General features: G+C 47.7%; 7 protein-coding genes across 7 annotated transcripts; 5 read left to right on the forward strand and 2 right to left on the reverse strand.

Annotated features, from left to right (window-relative positions):
• Nucleotides 1–326: 326 nt before the first annotated feature.
• LY89DRAFT_717194 (uncharacterized protein) lies at nt 327–2,455 on the forward strand. Its single transcript, XM_018218331.1, has 3 exons — nt 327–608; nt 665–1,695; nt 1,762–2,455. The coding sequence occupies exons 1-3, from the start codon at nt 355–357 to the stop codon at nt 2,196–2,198; spliced, it is 1,722 nt and encodes a 573-aa protein (XP_018072966.1). The 5' UTR covers nt 327–354; the 3' UTR covers nt 2,199–2,455.
• A 999-nt stretch (nt 2,456–3,454) lies between these two features.
• Nucleotides 3,455–6,140, forward strand: LY89DRAFT_667688 (uncharacterized protein; the record flags this gene model as incomplete). Its single annotated transcript, XM_018212993.1, has 6 exons — nt 3,455–3,468; nt 3,507–3,588; nt 3,644–3,802; nt 3,855–4,715; nt 4,779–4,888; nt 4,946–6,140. The coding sequence occupies 6 exons, from the start codon at nt 3,455–3,457 to the stop codon at nt 6,138–6,140; spliced, it is 2,421 nt and encodes an 806-aa protein (XP_018072967.1).
• Nucleotides 6,141–7,492: 1,352 nt separating this feature from the next.
• On the forward strand, nt 7,493–8,107 carry LY89DRAFT_561334 (uncharacterized protein; the record flags this gene model as incomplete). The annotated part of the gene is made up of 1 exon (XM_018208458.1): nt 7,493–8,107. A coding segment is annotated over one exon (615 nt), but the record flags the coding sequence as incomplete, so codon positions are not given.
• An 858-nt stretch (nt 8,108–8,965) lies between these two features.
• Nucleotides 8,966–11,070, forward strand: LY89DRAFT_706339 (alpha/beta-hydrolase; the record flags this gene model as incomplete). The annotated part of the gene is made up of 8 exons (XM_018217516.1): nt 8,966–9,222; nt 9,283–9,613; nt 9,665–9,892; nt 9,946–10,113; nt 10,144–10,239; nt 10,293–10,454; nt 10,506–10,695; nt 10,748–11,070. Exons 1-8 carry the CDS (start codon nt 9,095–9,097, stop codon nt 11,068–11,070), a joined length of 1,626 nt encoding a protein of 541 aa, XP_018072969.1. The 5' UTR covers nt 8,966–9,094.
• Nucleotides 11,071–11,136: 66 nt separating this feature from the next.
• Nucleotides 11,137–13,517, reverse strand: LY89DRAFT_780655 (uncharacterized protein). Its single transcript, XM_018222403.1, has 2 exons — nt 13,349–13,517; nt 11,137–13,284 (listed from the first exon to the last, which is right to left on the reverse strand). The coding sequence occupies exon 2, from the start codon at nt 13,182–13,184 to the stop codon at nt 11,268–11,270; it is 1,917 nt and encodes a 638-aa protein (XP_018072970.1). The 5' UTR covers nt 13,185–13,284; nt 13,349–13,517; the 3' UTR covers nt 11,137–11,267.
• Nucleotides 13,497–15,064, reverse strand: LY89DRAFT_717199 (uncharacterized protein; the record flags this gene model as incomplete). The annotated part of the gene is made up of 2 exons (XM_018218332.1): nt 13,497–14,136; nt 14,188–15,064. The coding sequence occupies 2 exons, from the start codon at nt 15,062–15,064 to the stop codon at nt 13,757–13,759; spliced, it is 1,257 nt and encodes a 418-aa protein (XP_018072971.1). The 3' UTR covers nt 13,497–13,756.
• Nucleotides 15,065–15,458: 394 nt separating this feature from the next.
• Nucleotides 15,459–17,744, forward strand: LY89DRAFT_732170 (uncharacterized protein; the record flags this gene model as incomplete). Its single annotated transcript, XM_018219652.1, has 7 exons — nt 15,459–15,485; nt 15,624–15,651; nt 15,705–16,626; nt 16,673–16,775; nt 16,827–17,168; nt 17,219–17,366; nt 17,413–17,744. The coding sequence occupies 7 exons, from the start codon at nt 15,459–15,461 to the stop codon at nt 17,742–17,744; spliced, it is 1,902 nt and encodes a 633-aa protein (XP_018072972.1).
• Between the last annotated feature and the right edge of the window lie 390 nt (nt 17,745–18,134).

Here is an 18,134-nt window from a genome sequence, read left to right on the forward strand (position 1 = left end):
ATTTTTTGCAGTGATGTTCGATTGATAGCAAAGAGAGTAGTTGAATGAAAATATCTGCAGAGATTGAAAAGGACGGAGGGCGGGCATCACCATAATACCCGCGCGGGATCATAGCCGTGGGCGAATCGTCCTTTGCGAACTATCTGCCAGGCAAAACGAGGCAACTTCTGCCTCAGCTCTCTTTGACTCTGAGTTATGGGTCAGCGAGTCTCCATGGAAGGAAAAGCAAATAATTGTTGTTACACAGAAACAGACCCCGGTCGAGCTAACCCCAATATGCTAGGGGCGCGCTATCCGCGCAATTATTATTTTTTCCTGCCCGTTCTCGAGTGTCTAACCCATCTTCCTTCAATTATGACCACAGAGATACTCGAGATCGGTCCCACTAAGCCCATGGCGTCTAAAGAGAATCCAAACAAACGTGGTCGGGGCCAGGCTTGTAATAGTTGTCGCAAAAACAGAGTGAGGTGCGTTCCCTCTGAGGCCTCTGAGGCCAAGGCTGGGGCTTGTGGTACATGCCTTGATGCTGGGTTAAAGTGTTCCTCGTCCGCCTCTGGATCTGGGAAAGCAAAACGTGCAATCGAAGCAATTGGGCATACACTGAATAGGTAAAGCGTTCATTAAAGCCATTCGTTTTCAATATGGCTTGGTTGACAGTCATCAGAGAATCAATTGAATCCAATCGAACAATTTCATCTACAACTGTGTCTCTCCATCTTCAAGATTCGTCCATGGACCCTCTACCAAAGAAGACGCGAAAGTCCAAGACAACTCAACCCCCCCAAAAACAGGACAAGTCTCCCAATGCCTGCGGCATATGTTTGCAGGATCATGTATCTTCGGGAGAGACAAAGGGTGATAAGTTGATGCTCAGATGCGACATCAAAAGCTGTTCAAAATGGTACCATTCGTCATGTGTTCAGTTCAAGAATCGAGGAAATCAGATCTTTCACTCCTTCGAAACAGGGGGCAAGAAGTCTACGTTCTTCTGTTCGGAATGCTACAATCCCAAGCGCAAAGATCTTCTTAATGCTGTTGCACAGGCAGAGTCAGACTTCAAAGAGACGATGGAAAGAATCAAGCAGACGATCATAACCGATGGAGCCTGGCCGCCAAAAACATTGGTTTTGAGCACGGAGCGAGAGCAAGACAACTCTCCTACCTTTCAACGCGACGCGTCATCGCTGGAGATTCTCCCAGGCCCTAAAAGCAATTTTGATCCAGCTAGGGAAGATAAGTATCAGAGCTTTCAAATGGACTGTATCGAGTCTCTCCTTCGCAACATCGAACAAGCTGTCTACGACTACAACCGTGAAATAGGATGTGCCAATGACCTTTTTCTTGATCAACACGAAGTTTTCAAATTGACGCCATTAAAGTTCTGGCACCAAATCGACCCAGGCTGTCTATTCACGTCAGGAAAGGCATGGTTCCAAGTCGATGGTACGGCTAACAATCTTTCGGTGGGCCATGCGCCTATCACCGCAGCCTTGCGCAGAATGCTAGGCACGCCAGATGATCAATCACTCCATATCAGTCTTGATTTAGAAGAATTGAGCTTCTCCCACGTCCATACGGCTCTGATCAATTGGTTTGTCGTTGATATTCTCGGCAGCGAGCTCAATATTTACCAATTTCCAAATATGAAACCTTTGAGAGCAACACAAGCAGCAATAGCAAACTTCGGAGACGCAAGTATGCATACATCTTCCTCCACAGCTTATGTATTACCCTGATCGCACAAGTACTGATATAACATAGGGTGGAAAGGCAATGGACAAAGTGTTCTTCGAGAGATCAAACTCCGAGCATGGCACAAAAACCAATTCCGCGAAGAAGTTATCGAGAAAGTCGGCTGGCAAGGCGAACTAATTCGTCGTTTCGAAGGCTTTCTAGCGCCCATGACCAAGAACTCCTGGAGAATTGACCCGCGTTCCGAATCTCGAGCCAATATTATCAAGCATACTATCGAGCTGTGGAGTTACCTGGACGCGGCGCACGGGACGTTGGAAATCATCCACCCTAGCATAGGAGCAGCGTTCGATGGGAGGACATGTGAGAGCACTGACGAAGAGCATCAGTCTCGTAGTGTGGGAGAGAAAATGATAAAGTGGGTGTTGAGGCGAGGATTTCGGTTTGAAGAATTGGGTTCGGGTGGGAGGCCAATGGCCGCCAAGGCTATCGTTATCTCACAGTGAGTATATTTCGAGCCCCGAGTAGTTCACTCTGTGCAGATATTTATCTCAATAATTTAAGTTATCGAGTTTGTTTCGCAGCTCTCGGAATAGATAGTGAGTGACAGAACCAAGTACCCGCGGGCATCTTGAGTCACTTTGGGACGTTACAAAGTTCGTACAACACTGCTCACGTCCTGTGGGAATAAAAGGTGTTACCCTGAGAAGATGATTCGCTTGGCTTGGAAGTGACTTGAACACTTTCAAGGCAAAAATTCCCGAAATATGGAGTGGGCTTTGATATGCCATGCAAGTAGGCTCAAACAAATCTCTTTTGCCAATGGAATGGCAATATCGATTTTAGACTGTCAAAAGTCGTTGTGGCTAGTTCACGTTGCACACAAAGCGGCAGAGCGCATGGCTTCACCTCCAACCGTTCCATCAATAAGCGGGGCATTCCCATCCCCACACCAGCAAATGCATGTAACAGGCAAGCCTTCAAGCCCGCTCGATTGAAGAGAGCAGCGGATATCCCGTAGATCTTGCACGCCGCTTACTTCGCACTCCGAACGATCGGACGGCTATCTTTTACTTCATTGTTTCTTTCGCTCACTCGTAACGCGAAATTGATGCTTAAAAGGTATGCGCAACCTTGAGGGCTTTCCTCGTGGTGTTGTTCTGAGACCAAATACATGGATAATGTTCAGCCCTCCTGAGTTGAGCACGCAAACTATATTCCTAGAAGACGTAAGACGAGAAAACAAAGGAAAAAGCAGTTCAAACTTGGGCCATCACCAATGGAGCTATCTTTTGGAGAAGCACTGCAATGCGTGCGCCCTCCTCCATAGCCAAAAGCCAGCATTATTTGTGGCGTTTCGAGGCTGAAAGACTGGCGAGTTACAACAAACTCCACTTCAGCTTCTTCTTGTTTTGGGGTACGCACGGCTATCCCGGCAGCCACTCAGCAGCCGCAAAAAGTGGAAGTCGACAGATGGAGGGTCCGAAGATAACTATCCCGCAGGCATGGACCGCGGTATAGTACCGCGCGCCCCCTTCAAAGCCATTCCGCACGTTTCATCTCAAAATAAATCAAACAAACAAACATCTGGAAATTACGCTAATATGGATGGTCTATCAGCGGCATCGAGTGGTATCAAAGGGATTCTGAAATTGAGAACGAGTGAAAAAGCTAACATGACCAGGCATCGCCGTCGTTTCACTTGCGCTTCAACTGGCTGGTGGTCTGATCAAACTTTACGACTTCTGGGGAACGGTCCAAGATGCGCCAGTTGAGGTAAGCGAAATGCTGATGGACTTGAAACTTCTGTCAAGAATTCTCAACGAGTTGGTCAACCGAAGAGATCCTGGTACTCATGTGCAAGATGCGTTGGAACATTGCGATAGCAAGGTTCAGGTGAGGAGATGACTTCTCAAACCTTTTCCAAGAGGGCAACACTAAGCCACGACAGCTGCTTCTTAGTATTGTTCGAGAATTCGAGCCAGACTTTACAAAGCACAGTGGCAGAGTTAGATTATGGAAAGCTTTCAAAGCCGCACGCAAGGAGAAGAAGTTGAAGAGGTTCCGCGACTCACTCCAAGAGACCAAGACTACTCTCTTGCTGGCATTAGTACCTCAATTGTAGGTCGCATGCGAAGAGTACGTAACACATTGATGACTAGTGTCGCATTCAGATGCCTCCAGCCTATGTCGAGGAGGACCAGGTTCGAAACAAACCTGCGAAAGACAACAAAGACGACGAAAAGAAATCGCATGTTGTAGTAGAGGTAGAAGAAGTATCGGACCCCGACCTCCCCCCAATCTTCAAAGATCAAGATCTGACGCAGGATGGAGACGATGACGGTGCCGAGCTTCCAAAATATCGTCCTACTACCAAGCCCAACTTTCGCAAGATGGCTACAGATTTCCCAGAAGCCGAGCTTCAGGCCTCGCTAGGAAATGCACTTCAACTAGCAGCGGAGAACTATTTTCGAGGTGGAGCATTTGAAAAAGCGATGAGTGAGACGATCCATCGTGTTGCGACGATACAGACTACTTACCATTACGGCGGGAAAGACAAGACTCCCAACTCCGAGAACGAGGACACAGATGCAGCTATCAACCATAATTCAGATACCAGCAGTCTCGATCTTATCCACTCAGGATCTAAACGACGTGCAAGTCAATCCCGGATTTGCCAGAGGACGTCGGCTACTGGCGTTGTACTCGGAACCATTTGGTTGAGAACTACGTCTGTCCAAGTGAACTCTCATACGGGCAAGAGCGTCGACATCGTTTCATCCTTCACGTTCTCTCCATCCTGGTGGTTGACCAAAGTCGGAGTGAAGTATGGAGTGGAGGCAAATCTCTTTGCTACTGCAACTGGGTGGCAATTCAACTTCAATCCGATTCGAGCTGTGCCAGATGACTCTCCAATCTTCAATGCTTGTCGAAAAGGAAATCTTTCGACTGTGCGGTTCTTGTTATCTGAGGGCGATGCATCGGTCAGGGATACCAACTCGAAGGGGTGGACACCGCTGCATGTAGGTAGTCCTCCACTGACTCCATATTACTTCACGATTTAGACCTTGTCTAACGAGCAGTAGTTCGCCTCGCTTGCAGAGTCAGAGACAAGTGTCGATATCTGCGAGTTCTTGATATCAGAAGGGGCAGATAAAACAGCGCTCGTCTTTGAAGGACCATCTGAGAACGCATTGTGAGTCCGAATAAACTCTCGACTTCTCATGCAGCAGTTGACGTTTCTCGTGTCCAGGTCTCCTGTAACTATCTTCACTGCCACCGGCAAGAAACGTCCGGCAGAAATGAAGATTAAGATGCTCCGCTTATTCGAAGACTGTATCGACATGTCCGAACCTGACTCGGATGGGTGGACGATAATTGCTGATCTCGTTAGCGCTTTCAACCTAGAAAATGTTCCTCAGACGTCGAACAGCATTACGTGGTTCCTACGCTCCTTGAAACCACAGTCAATGGTTGCTTTCGGCCCCAAGACTCTTTGGCATGGTCTTCAACACGCTGTTCGTTCCTTCATCGATATGGAGCAAAAATGGATGGGTGTTAGGAAGCGACTCAACTCCATTGTTGGCGGTGGCTTTCCGGAGTCGTATGGTATAACGATTGCGTACTGGATCGCACTCCTCGTTATTGGCAAAAACCTCATGCCGATGTTGCTAATTGCTGGTTCGATGCTACACATCGAAGGTTATGATTATGATCCAGACAGCGCTATCGATCCTAATCTGCTTGCGAAGCAGTTGCCTTTCCTATACGAGGCATGGGCCAAAGCTTTGACAGACAGCATTGAAACGATGGATGAGGTGTTGAATTCTGAGTTCGACATTACCTTAGAGGTGACCGGTTGGTCGGAAGATATCCTTCGAGGCTTGAAGTCTAGGTCTAGACAATCGAAGAGCACAAAGGCTGATAGCCAACACTGTTGCTCAGTCTGCCGCGACGATTACAGTCTGCTTGGGCATGGTCTTGTGGAGCCTAGGTGGATCACCTTTATTGAGTGTTTAGAGACAAAACACAGGAATCACTGTTCTTGCCAAGAGCTGCTTGAATATTACAAGCGTTTGGGTTACCTCCGAAACGTTTCGGTTCCCGAATCAGACAACACTGATGACTCCGATTCCGAATGCGAAGTCTTTCATGACGCGGAATCTGATCTCGGCGACAACAAGAAGGACAGCACTCCAGAAGAAAGTTCTTGGATGGTTGAATGCGAGCACCTCGTTCAAGTGATGAAGGATGGTAATGGGAAGAATCCTTTCCAAGATGTCGCTGCTCATCTCTATCGTTGTCATGCTCGAGTATGGTTGGGGAGTTATCAAGCTGGGGAAATGTTTTGCGGGTCGTGCTTCTTGCAAAGCGAGGGATATATTGATGAACAATTCAAGGAGGACTGGGATCTTTCGTCGTCAATGCCTGCGTCTTTTGTCAGTTGATGAATAGGGGGTCATCTAACAAATTTCCGAATGAGAAGGCTGTTATCCCATATATCTCCGCCATTCGTCACTACCAATATATGCAACTGGAAGTGTGTTGGACTCTCTTCCATTAACCCCTTTTCAGCTTCTCGCGGCTCTCGTTCCGTATGTAGCTCTCACATGGAAATAGCTTCAGGGAAACATTCAAGTGAGATGTAGTCTTAGACGTTGTCTCTCGCTCGCTTCCTTCCGAGTCATCCCCGACGAACCAAGCACCTGCAGATCCCCCGTGTTTATGCACAAGTGATGGGGTGCGTCAGCTTCGTCTATTGTCGGTATCAGCCGTCCATCCTTCGAGCCGAACGCTGAAGGCTGTATTCGGTGACCCAATCAAATGTGATATTCTATTAATAAATCTATTGGTTTTCTAAGTAACTATGTAATAGTACAGAGCAAATACAAAGGTACCTATCTCGCTACTCCAAGTTCTATCACGCGCAACTTTGAGGGTATTTTCTCCTTGAAATTGCTTTTCAACAGCAGATATGCGTGTGTCACTGAATCCGGCGATCATTCCGACGGCAGGATGCCCCGGCTTCTTCCCTTGTCGCACGGTTGGATATTCGGCCGTAGCTCGCTTGCATCAGGACAAAGTAAGTAAAGCTCTGTTGGGGAAGCTTTCCGCGCGCACGGTTTCTGTCGAGTGACAATGGTTCCCCCAGATTTGGAACAGCTGAAGGAAGTGGTGACAGGGAAGTGCTCTGGTCAGCATGTTCACGAGAAGGAGCCGAGAGATGTTGTGAAGACAACACAACTTATGACCAGCGAACTAATTACTCGTTGACATTTCACATATTGGCTCCAAGTCGAACTGGACTTGATACCGAAGAGTGGATACAGCCCCCCTTTTGAGTACAACTTGGCCGGTTCGATACCAAGAATACTGCGTGTCCGAGGACATGATGCATGGATCGCATGCGTCCCAAGTGTGGTCCCGCAACATGTCGGAATCCCGGTAACCGGGAACCTTCCCCGCGCTAAAGATGTCTGACAGTCAAAGGAGACGAAAATTACGCCACAACCCAACCTCCATGCCTGTCGATAGAGATCCAGACCAAAGCTTTGCGATCCTTGTTCGTCACTGGCTCATAGAGCTCAATCTCATTTTTCAATATCGAGCACTCGATGGCGGATTTAACGCAGTTTCCCATCTCGGAACTTGATCACCATGCCTCAAGAGTATTCGTGGGCGTTACCGTTTTCCTGCTCGCGGCGTCCTTTGTAACTCTTACCGGGTCGCTAATCTAAAGAAGCTGATTGCTGTTGTAACTTGGGCTTTACTCTTCGCAGTGATAGTGCTTTGCGTACCGTCATCGCGAACTTTCCTTACGACGGACCAATTCCAGGAAGTCATTAAACTCGGTGTCCTTGGAGTGCCTATCTGGATCCTCTCTATCGCCTGCATCAAGATCAGCGTCGTTTGTTTGCTTTTGCGTCTGTCGCATGGTACCATATGGGCCAAGTTCCTATACGCGTTGCTAGGAATCATAATCTCCACATCCGTTGCTTTCTTCCTCTTCGATCTCCTTCAGTGTATACCACTGGCGGCAGCTTGGGACTTCTCCATTAAAGGAAGATGTGTAAGTTCGCACACATATCAAATCGTATCTAACGCTACCACTGACGTCAACATCGCCACTGACGTCGTACTGTCCCTTTTTCCGTTTACGTTCCTTCGCCAAATGCGAAGGCCGCTTATGGAGAAGGTGCTTGTTGGAGTTTTGATGGCTATGGGACTGGCAGCGGCGGCTGCTTCTATCACGAAGGCTGTTTACGTTCGCGCATGGGTACATGCAGAAGATACATTCGCCATCGGCTTCACAATATCGAATTTGACATGCGTTGAGATGTTCATCGGTATCATAGCAGCCTGCTTACCCAGCTTCAAACCTCCATTACAGCGACTCCTTGTTTCTCTAGGAATGAACTTCAACCGTTCGGGATTCTTTCGAAGCATGCACGGCAGCTCCGACCCTGCTACGGTCGTTCAGAAGCCAATTCTTGCCAGCACACAAAGCGAGAATACATCGAATACCAACACATCATACTCTATGGACATGGAGGATATGAGCAAACAATCTACACAAGCGGTGACGGAGATTGGGGTCAAAGGGGGCACAATGGGTGCACATCAAAAGTATGATCTGGGGGATATTGTATAAATAATTCTGGGTGTCAGGAGTACTTCGGTTCAGGGAGTCGACTTGGTTGTCGCCTACAACGAGTCCGAGGGTTATGCTAGTTGATGGGGTTTGTAAGTGGTCGATGTAAAAGCATGGTTGCATTTGCTGAACGAGATTCTGGCGTTAATTAGGCGTCTGACAGCAAGATTACTTGAAAGAATCGGTCATTGAGAACATACTCTCTCGATCCCTCGACTTCCTTTTTGCAGATCTATGTCTTGTGAACTTGACAGAAGTAGGTGGCCATTATATATCACTCTCATTTCACTCGAAAGTTGGGACGATCGTACGACATGACAATTCACTGTCGACGGGCCGGGCCTTTGGTTATCGTCTGACGGTGCCTGGGCAATCAAAGCCCTGACTGGTGCCCGCCCCGCAAGCATTATGCATGCGGTAAGGTGGGGCCACGACATTGGGAATCCAAGAAAGGCCCGGAGAACTCACATTTTAGGTCATTGGTTGGCCTTCGGTTCGTTCTGGTGGAATAGCCCTGATTCCAACGACGGGAATTTTTGCGCATGCAGCCTTCCAATAGTGCAGGCTACCATCCAGTAAAAGCTGGTACCAAGTCAATACGAATTGATCAAGGTGTGTGGACGGATGGACAGCTGAGAATCATGGAGCAAGAAGCGGCGGCGGTGAGTTGGAGATTAAGATGATCATCTCACGGCTTGAAGATGGTCCCAACTCCTGGCCATTCCATGTTTCAGTGCGCTGCTCACCATAATGGCTAAAGTCTTCATAACCTGGGCTCTGTTCGCAAGCCTTGGCTTGGCAACGACGCAAGTAGACCTGGGATACTCAATTTACCAAGGAGTCAAGAATTCCACGACTGGACTAACTACGTTCCTGGGGTAATAAAACCAACTAAACTTTTCCTCGGTTTGCTTCCATGCTAACAAACATTCTTCTAGAGTCCGGTATGCAGCCCCTCCAATTGGTTCACTACGATGGCAAGCTCCTCAAAGTCCGGCCGTGAATCGTACCGTCATGAGCGCAAGTTCCTTCGGTCCAATTTGTCCCAACTCACCGTTGAGTCTTGGACCTTTTGGCTCTGTTGGAGCAATTGCCTCAACTGAAGACTGTTTGTTCCTAAATGTGTATGCGCCATCGAATGCGAAGAACTTGCCAGTCCTGGTCTACATACACGGTGGTGGATATGGGGCGGGGAATGGGCAGCAAGACCTCAGTTCGATAATCAATGGCAATGGCAACAGTTTCATTGGCGTCGCCATACAATATAGGGTTAGGAAACTAGTCAATAATTATTGTGAAAGAGGCTGACGATACATAAAGCTCGGCGCCTTTGGATTTCTGTCATCTGCGGAAGTGAAGCGCAAAGGTGTGCTCAACGCCGGTATTCTAGATCAGCATTTTTCTCTGGAATGGGTACAGAAATATATTGCTTGCTTCGGTGGAGACCCAAACCGTGTCACCATCTCGGGCGAATCTGCTGGAGCTGGCTCTGTGATGCTCCATGACATTGCTTATGGCGGGACTCTTGGCACATCTTTGTTCATCAACGTAAGCTACCCTGCGATTGACTCTTGAAAATTGCGCATACTTACATATCGAAGTCCATTACTGCCTCTCCTTATACCCCGGAGCAATATGAATACTCTGATCCCGTTCCCACTGCTCTATATGATAAGTTTGCCATTGCCGCTGGCTGCCCCACTGGACCTACCAGTTTCGAATGTTTAGTAGCACAAAATAGCACGACTTTGCAAGAAGCATCATTCAATGTCACCGGTTCGGCGCCATATGGAACTTAGGGCTTTACTCCTATGACCGATGGTACATATATTCAGCAGCGACCCAGTCAAGCTTTGCTGCAAAAGAAGGTCAACGGTCTGAAGCAACTCTCTGGGGTGAGTTTGTTTGTCTGGAGAACATCTTGGAAAATGGAACTAACAACACAAAGAATAACGCTAATGAAGGCAATTTATTCGTGATTTCCGGTATCACCACAGAGAGTGACTTGGTAGCTTACGTGAACGAAACATTTTTCATGCTCACTAGTACCGAGCAAAACACCCTCCTCAATTACTACTCATTCATTGCCGATCCACAAGAGGCAGCATACGTAATTATCTTCAATCCAAACTCAACAAGATATCAACTGACTTCGAACTAGGAAATATATGGCGATGCTACCTTGGTCTGTCCCAGCTATTGGTTGGCCGAGGCATATTCAGCGAAAGATTCATTGAAAGGCTACAAATACCAGTATTCAGTACCAGTTGCCCTGCACGGGACGGACACCGCTGCCTATTTCGGCCCACCAACTGTGAATCAAGGTCCCGACTTTGTGAAAGCCTTCCAAAGTAAGTCTTTACAATCCGTTATCCCAAGACTATCCTACTGACATACCTTTAGCCATATGGGGAAACTTCGTCACCAAGAACGACCCCTCGATAAGCAACAGCATCGCAAACGGTGCAGCTTCTCCATCTCCACATGCGCCAAATCCGGCAAGTCATTGGCCGCCATACTCCAGAGCTGCTCCAGAATTCATTAATCTTAATGAGACGGGCGGTACTCTGGCGAATGTCACATCGCCTTTTGGAACGATTGTTTTGGAGTATATCGAGCCAGGTTTGAAGAACAATATTACGTTGTTGAATGCGTACACATTCGAGAATGATAGAGGTGTCAGGTGTGATTATTGGAGGAGTATTTCTGCTAATGTTCCTGAGTAATGCACTTGTTTTGGTTATGAATGATGCTTCAGGTAACTATGAAATATATCAATTGTACATATTATACCGCATCATGATGTTCGAATTCTTGTTCGTGCGATTATGCACAAGCAAACATGAGCCAATCGTGATTGAAAAAGGACAACGTCTGTTGTATTGCCTAGGCTATATAAGCACCCCAGATAGAGTGGCATTTCCTAGCTTGCTGACTGACTTCTCCATGCGCCTTCGCTTCCGCGTACAACTCGCCTCTGCCTTCTCTCAATCTCCTGCGCCTTCAAATCCTGAAAGAACGCATCTTCAGTATCATCTTCTTTCAAGCTCTCTTCATTGCCAAATATTTGCATGTTCCCAGCTCTCGCGTATTGCCCCGTGTCCGGCGGTTTCCTAAAGCTGAGGGCCGAGACAGTTCGTCTGTCAGCAAAGCTAACAGGCGACATTATCGGGGTCGGAGCATAAGAGGAATATGTGACACTCTCTTTCTCGTCTTGGTAAGCCGGAGAGAGTATTGGTGTTGGAGCGTAGCTGTATGAAGCCATACTTTCTTTGTCGCAGTCATCCATTGGTGAAAAGCGTGGTGTGGGGTGCTCGTTTGATGACACGATTATCTTGTCACTGTCTTCGATAGAATTTTGTATCGGTGTCGAATGCACAGGTTCTGGGAACATGTGCGAGTACGGCGTAGCCTTGTAGCTGAATGGGGTATATGTCAAAGCAATCTTTTCATCGGAGTATGTAGTTTCTCCTGGCGGCTTCGAGACCGGGACAGGCATTGATCCTGCCATGTATGGGAGTTGGAATGAAATTTCTGGCGTAGGACTCCATTCGGAATTTCCTGAGAGCTCCGAAAGGGCAAAGTCTTGATAGCTGTCTGCCATTGTGGAAAGGCTTGTTGTGGATCTATTCCGGGAAGCGGTTGATTTCCTTGGTGGCTTGGGTGAGGGTTGCGGAGGTTGACACTCAGAGACGACTGAATATGAAGTGTCGAAACTTAAGTTTGGATTTACAGTTGACATAGGTGAAAGTTCGAAGCTGATTGCAGAGGCAGGGCGGTAATTGGACGCAGGTGTGGAGCTTCTTTGGTCTTGGTATGTTCGTGACGGTTGAGAGTTGGATGTATTCGAGCGATGTTGATTCATATATGGAAAGGCAGGAGTCGAGGTGATCTGAGGTTGCAGCTGTGCGAGAGAAATTTGTGGCGAATGTGAATTGAGCTCAAGGTTACTGTAAGATCTCTTCCTCTCTAACTGCTGTCTCGCCTGCAGGGACGTGTCCGGGGACAGCTGCTGTGAACCAATCCTCCGATCGACTGATGACTCTCCTGTTGAGGGACTTCGATAGTTGTTTCCGAACGTATTGGTGGCTTCGACATACGGCTGTTGTGCAGACAAAGATGATGCTAGGAATTCTTCTGGTTGATTTCGACTTGGTTGACTCATTGTGGGTTCAAGGTAGGTATTCCAATGGCTTCTAGTCTCCTCAGACAAGTTCGTGCTGCTTGATGCACCGTGTGTACTACTCCGTTGAGGAGAGTTCTCTTCGTAAGGAGGTGGAGCAGGTAGTCCAGCTGCCGCGTCCCTGAAAATCATCGACCTCTTCGAGCTCAATCTCAGCAATTCCAGGTTCTCAAAACCGGCCTTCTCATCCTCTCCATGGTCTCTCTCTGTCGCATTTCCTCTACTCGTCTTGTGACTTCTCAACCAACTGATCTCGGTATTGATCGCGGCCTGTTGAACTCCCAAGTTTCTACTATGCAATACAAAACTTGCTGAATCGCCCAAGACCCATTTCATCCTCCCTATCATCGGTACCTTCCCTCCATTTGCCTCCGCTCTGCAAGCTTCCAACTTACTCCCAATCGCCAAAAGACTTTTCGTCGCCCCAGCTATAATGCCATCGACACGCTTGCGCTCATATGGCACAGTCTCGAGGTACTCATGTTGAGCGTTGCGGAGAGTCACCAGATACTGAAGGTCGTCGTAGATGCGGGTGACAAGTTCGGCGCATGCTCGGACGTCCTTTGGAGTATTATGAAGAGCGAAGACGAAGTTTGCAGCTGTTATTGTGGCCGTGAGAAGAGAACTGAGAGTTGATAATGAGACTGGGTCAGCCATTGTGGGATGATATTGCACAACGATCTTTGGTCCCAAATGCTCAGCGCAATCTCAAGTGAGCGACTTGAGTGGAGATCGCCGGTGCGGCTCGAGTGATCTCCTATGAGACACATTCTCCTGTAAGACACATTATCTTGTGAGACACGGAATGAGGGCTGACTTGCGGACACGGTAAGTGAGGCTGAGAAGTTGCATGACGCCACTTCCATATCAGGTATTGCTCGGCAGTCGAGAACACGCCTCCAAGTATTGCGGCTTGAAATAGCATTGGCACACCATAACCGTACTCCGAAGCCAGATCTGGCAAATACACTTTGCAGCTGGTGATGAGAGTGCGGCTTGTGGGTTCCAACTCGGCAAAAGCAATAACCTTCATAGACGAGCAGCCTCTCAGAGTCTCCCGATCGGTCACCAGTCAGCCTAAGACATTGGCATGGCGTTTCCCCCGCGTTTCATTGTCGAACCACAGATTCATCTCAAGGTTGGAGAAAAAGCAAAAATATCATATGATTAAGCCACTCATTGATAATATTGCCACAAAATATCGAAATCAAGGAAGTAGGAGCACCCTTTCAAGCCATCACAGCCTCAGAAACAATTCTCAATTTAGACCGCCCTTTGACCTTCTCCAAAAGCGCCGGAAACACGACCACAGCCTCAGACCTACCGTGGTGTTTCCAGTCAAACACCCATGCACTCTGTTGCGAGAATAGTGTCAAGCCCAATTCTGCGCCTGCAAAAACAATTGCGCGGAGATTCTTCTCCCAATCGTGGTTGTTCACTGGTCCGTTAATCACGAAGGGAGCAAGTACGTGATTGAAGGCTTTGAGATTCACGTCGATTGCTGAGCGGACTTGAGTTTCGTCCACTTTTGGATCTTCGCGGAACGAGCGATTGGGCACAAGTAAGAATGCACTCAAATGTTTCCACTGTGAAAGAGCGCATTCAAAGGCTGGAAAGTCATGTTAGCATGATATTTCAACGAGAGTTTGGGATATCCGACCTTCTTCGCAACCAGCTTGTCTTTCAATAGGCGGAAATGCATTGTAAAATGTGACAATGTAGCGAGGCAACAAGCACGCATCTGGCTGAGCGTCGAGACCAGTATGCGACAAAATGACCCAAGCGACAAAGTGTCGAATGGCATGGAGTCGTGTCGCTGGAGCGATCATAAGGCTGGCAAGCTCATCGGGAGACATGTCTCCAAGGGCATTCTTGCTCCTGCGGTCGATTATTGCTTGAGCAAGCTGACGCTGGGAAATCTGGATTGGATCTTCGTGATAGTGACTGAGAACGTGCTGATCAATGAAGCTGTTGAGCTTTGCCATTGTGCTCTTCAACGTACTGTCGTCAACAGGGTCCAGAAGAGTTTCTTCCCGAGTAGATGTTTGGGAGATTCCTTGTTTATCGCCATCGTATGTATTATTGTCGTGAGACTTCCGAGATCGATGGCCTTGGGAGTGCTTGCGGCGATTCATACAGAACCAAAAGCCCAGTAGCGCGAGAGCAAGACCGGCGATGAAAGTACCAATGCTGATACCTGCTGTCTCTCCAGCTGATATCCCAGACGAAGAAGTAGAGCTATGAGAAGGACGAGATCTAGCAACCGAGATGCTGCTGAGAGGAGACGATGAGGTGGATGACAATGAGGCAGAGGAAAATGAGGTGGTGGAGGATGACGAAGTAGAGGACGCAGTCGTGGAGGATAAGCTGTTTGTAGCAGTAGTCTCACTGACTTCGAAATTCGTTGGGGCAGCCGTGATCAATGTATACGTGCCGTCATAATAGAACGTCCCCGTAGTCTGGACTGTGTAAATGACTGTACTGACGCCTCTCTTTACTTTCGCGACATCATTCACAGCAACACCATTATGACCCATGATATCTGCTTCAAAAATTGGGTGCAGATGCTTGTGAGTTTGAAATGATGGAGAATTTTCGCGATGTGGGAGTTCGAGTAATAACCGTGAAAGAAATCCCATGCCGTGGTGCAAGGGTCCCTCCACTTCAGCTGAGCTGATCTTTGTTCCAGGCTTAAGCCTCTATCAATAAAATGACTGGCATCACACGCCTCATGATACGCCCTGCATTAGCGGTATTAGATGGCAAAAAGCAGTGCAGAAAGGCATGGAATTTGTCTCGGAGCCGCGATTGGAAAGTGGGTGTTGCGTTCTCAAATGAGGTGATTTTCCATCCTCAAGCAACTTGCCCATTGCGAAGCACCTAGGTCTGTCCCCTTTGTAAAATTCTGCAGCATCACTCGTTTTGGTCAGAATGGATCCTTCTCCAGATCTCGTTATTGTAAGTTCATTCCAGTGCAATATTCCTCGCTGATACTTCGTGGTGTGCAAGTGCAGAGCACTACCCACAATGTTTGCGACCGTTCCCTTTGTTGAAATGTGAAAGGAATTATGCTAATTATGCATATTTGAACAACAGGGGATAGATTTTGGAATGACATATACTGGTCTGTCCAAACACAAAAATACCGAGGAAATAAAGCGACTGACTGTAATGTAGGAGTCGCTTGGACGAATCTACTGACTCCCGAAATTTTTGTCATCAAAGACTGGCCTGGACTTGGTCAAGATGCGCATGAGACGAAAGTGCCATCAAAAATCATATACGCACGAAATCAGGCTGTTCGAAAATGGGGTTTTCTCTGCGATTCTCAAGACGAATTCGAAGAGCACGAACAAGTCTTCGAATGGTTCAAAATATATCTTGACCAAGGGAATGTGGATAGAGCAAAGCGTGTTGGTCTCGCAGACACCCCTCAATCCGTTGAAGAAGCGAAGAAATTGACCACCGACTATCTTCGCGAAGTGTACAATCAGACGAAACGGGTGATCGAGATGATGAGTGGGCCGTGGAGCAACAAAAGAGTAGAGTTCATATTCAGCATGCCGACTACTTGGACGAATCAAGTCATCTTGAATGAGTTCAAAGCTGTTATTAAGGAGTCGGGTTTTGGCCGTGAAGAAATGCACACGGCAAAATTGGAACTCACAGAAGCAGAGGCCGTTGCAGTTTACACCGTCAAAACCGCACAAATCCGATTCGAGAAAGGCGACATCTTTCTCGTATGCGATGCTGGAGGAGGTACGACGGATCTTGGGCTTGTCGAAATTGCACAAGCCAATCCAGACGTGCCTGTGCTCAAGCAGGTCGCCGCGGTGCAAGGTGTTGGAATTGGATCAACAGTCATTGATCGCGCCTTTCAAGCCTTGGTCCAGAGACGGATAGACCAGTATCCGGATGTTCGGCATCTTCTTGAAAATATTGCCTTCACGCTGTCCAGAAGCCAAAGCTTTCGGTCGATAAAGCATAATTTTGGTACTGCTGCAGGTGATCAGTCCACCTTTTATCTACCAATTGACGTCAATCGAGACCTCGTTCACCCAGGACTTGGAATAAATCGGGGGAGAATGGCATTTTCGAAGTAGGCATATCTGCAGTTAGGATGATCAAAACTGACGCAAGACCAGGTCCGAGATCCAAGGTCTTTTCGACCCCCAAATTAACCAAATAATTACCCGAATAAACGAACAGTTCAATTGGATGCAAGGAAATAGGGGCAGTGAAATTGTGGTAAGTCGCATCCCTCGAAGAATAGAACATAATGATTGATCTTCGTGGTAGAAATACTTAGTACTGTCAGGTGGACTTGGTGGCTCTGAATACGTTCGATCTAAAGTGGAACAGAGGTACAAGTCGAATCCACATGCAAGTGCTCCGAATTTGTATGTATTCAAATCACAAGAGCCACGGCTAGCGGTCGCCAAAGGTTTAGTCATGGACAGGAGGCAAAAACTTGTGACTGGAGCATCCGCTTTGAAGACCAGAATTGCACGAGCAAGCTATGGGATCCTGTGTCGTGAGCCGTACAACGAGCACGTTCACATTGGAGAAGAAGTCGAGTTCGACCAGTATATCAAAGGCAAGAGATGGGCCATCAATCAGATCGAATGGTTCATTCGGAAGGTGAATACGAGCTGAGATTTTAGATCCACAGGTACTGACCAGTTGTGCAGGGCGACGTAATTGACACCGACACAGCTCTGGAAAGGCGATTTGAGAGGAAGCTGAAGCCAGGCGTTGGAAGCAACAACAGAATATGGGATTCTACCGTGGTCATATCCCACAATGAACGAGCTGTCCTACCAAGAGGACTGAGACAAGGTAGGTCTTCAGTTCAGGTCGAAGTCTCAGGATTGACGAATGATAGCTGGTGCAAAAAAGCTATGTGTGGTCAAATCAGACCTCAGAGCCGTCGAAGAACGTGAGTTCGAGGAGAAAAACAAGAGGTGCTGGCAAGGAAGACGCTACTATCTTGCAAAATTCACGATCAAAGTAATGATCGCTCCAGCCGATCTGAAGTTTGAACTCTGGTTCAAGGGAACGAAGTATTCAAGAAGTCATGATCCTGTGACAATCCAATGGGACCCGGCCGGAGCATCCGAAAAGCCACCAGAACGACATGTAGACGGTTTTGTTGACGACGTGTTGGAAGTGCCTGCCTACAGACAAAGTCAGGGTATGAATGGGTGGGTTGGATGATGAGGAACGTTTGTATAGATCGTTGGCATTGTATTCCACCCGATCACACCTGAAGGTCCCGTCTTAAAATATATATCCCTTGGCGTTGTGCTCGAGTACTTGGAAGGAATCATGTATTGCAGGCAAGGTCGAATACATATTTGTGGCTTTCGTGGAACAGAAGGCTGGGACCAAGGCATGGTAATGTCTGGAGACTGAGATGCTTGAGTTGTCTTAAAGACTACTGTATTCGAGTAGCTAAGTCAATGTTCGTTTGCCTTTGGGATGTATGCCAGCCATCTGTTGTTCGCAGATGAAAGTCGCAAGGTAGGTAGGTTGGTAGGTTGGAAGGTCGCGTTTCCCACTTTGAACTAAGGCGTCGCAATGAATTAATTAGGGATCAGTTCGTAT

The sequence above is a fragment of the Mollisia scopiformis genome (assembly GCF_001500285.1).
Source record: "Mollisia scopiformis unplaced genomic scaffold LY89scaffold_9, whole genome shotgun sequence".
Taxonomy (NCBI): Eukaryota; Fungi; Ascomycota; class Leotiomycetes; order Helotiales; family Mollisiaceae; genus Mollisia; species Mollisia scopiformis.

What these genes read in the sequence shown, in the direction of transcription:
- LY89DRAFT_717194 (XM_018218331.1), top strand. Translation starts at nt 355, where the DNA reads ATGACCACAGAGATACTCGAGATCGGTCCCACTAAGCCCATGGCGTCT. An exon ending in ATTGGGCATACACTGAATAG is followed by an intron (nt 609 to 664) that starts GTAAAGCGTTCA and finishes GACAGTCATCAG; the next exon opens with AGAATCAATTGAATCCAATC. An exon ending in AGCAAACTTCGGAGACGCAA is followed by an intron (nt 1,696 to 1,761) that starts GTATGCATACAT and finishes GATATAACATAG; the next exon opens with GGTGGAAAGGCAATGGACAA.
- LY89DRAFT_780655 (XM_018222403.1), bottom strand. Translation starts at nt 13,184, where the DNA reads ATGGCTGACCCAGTCTCATTATCAACTCTCAGTTCTCTTCTCACGGCC.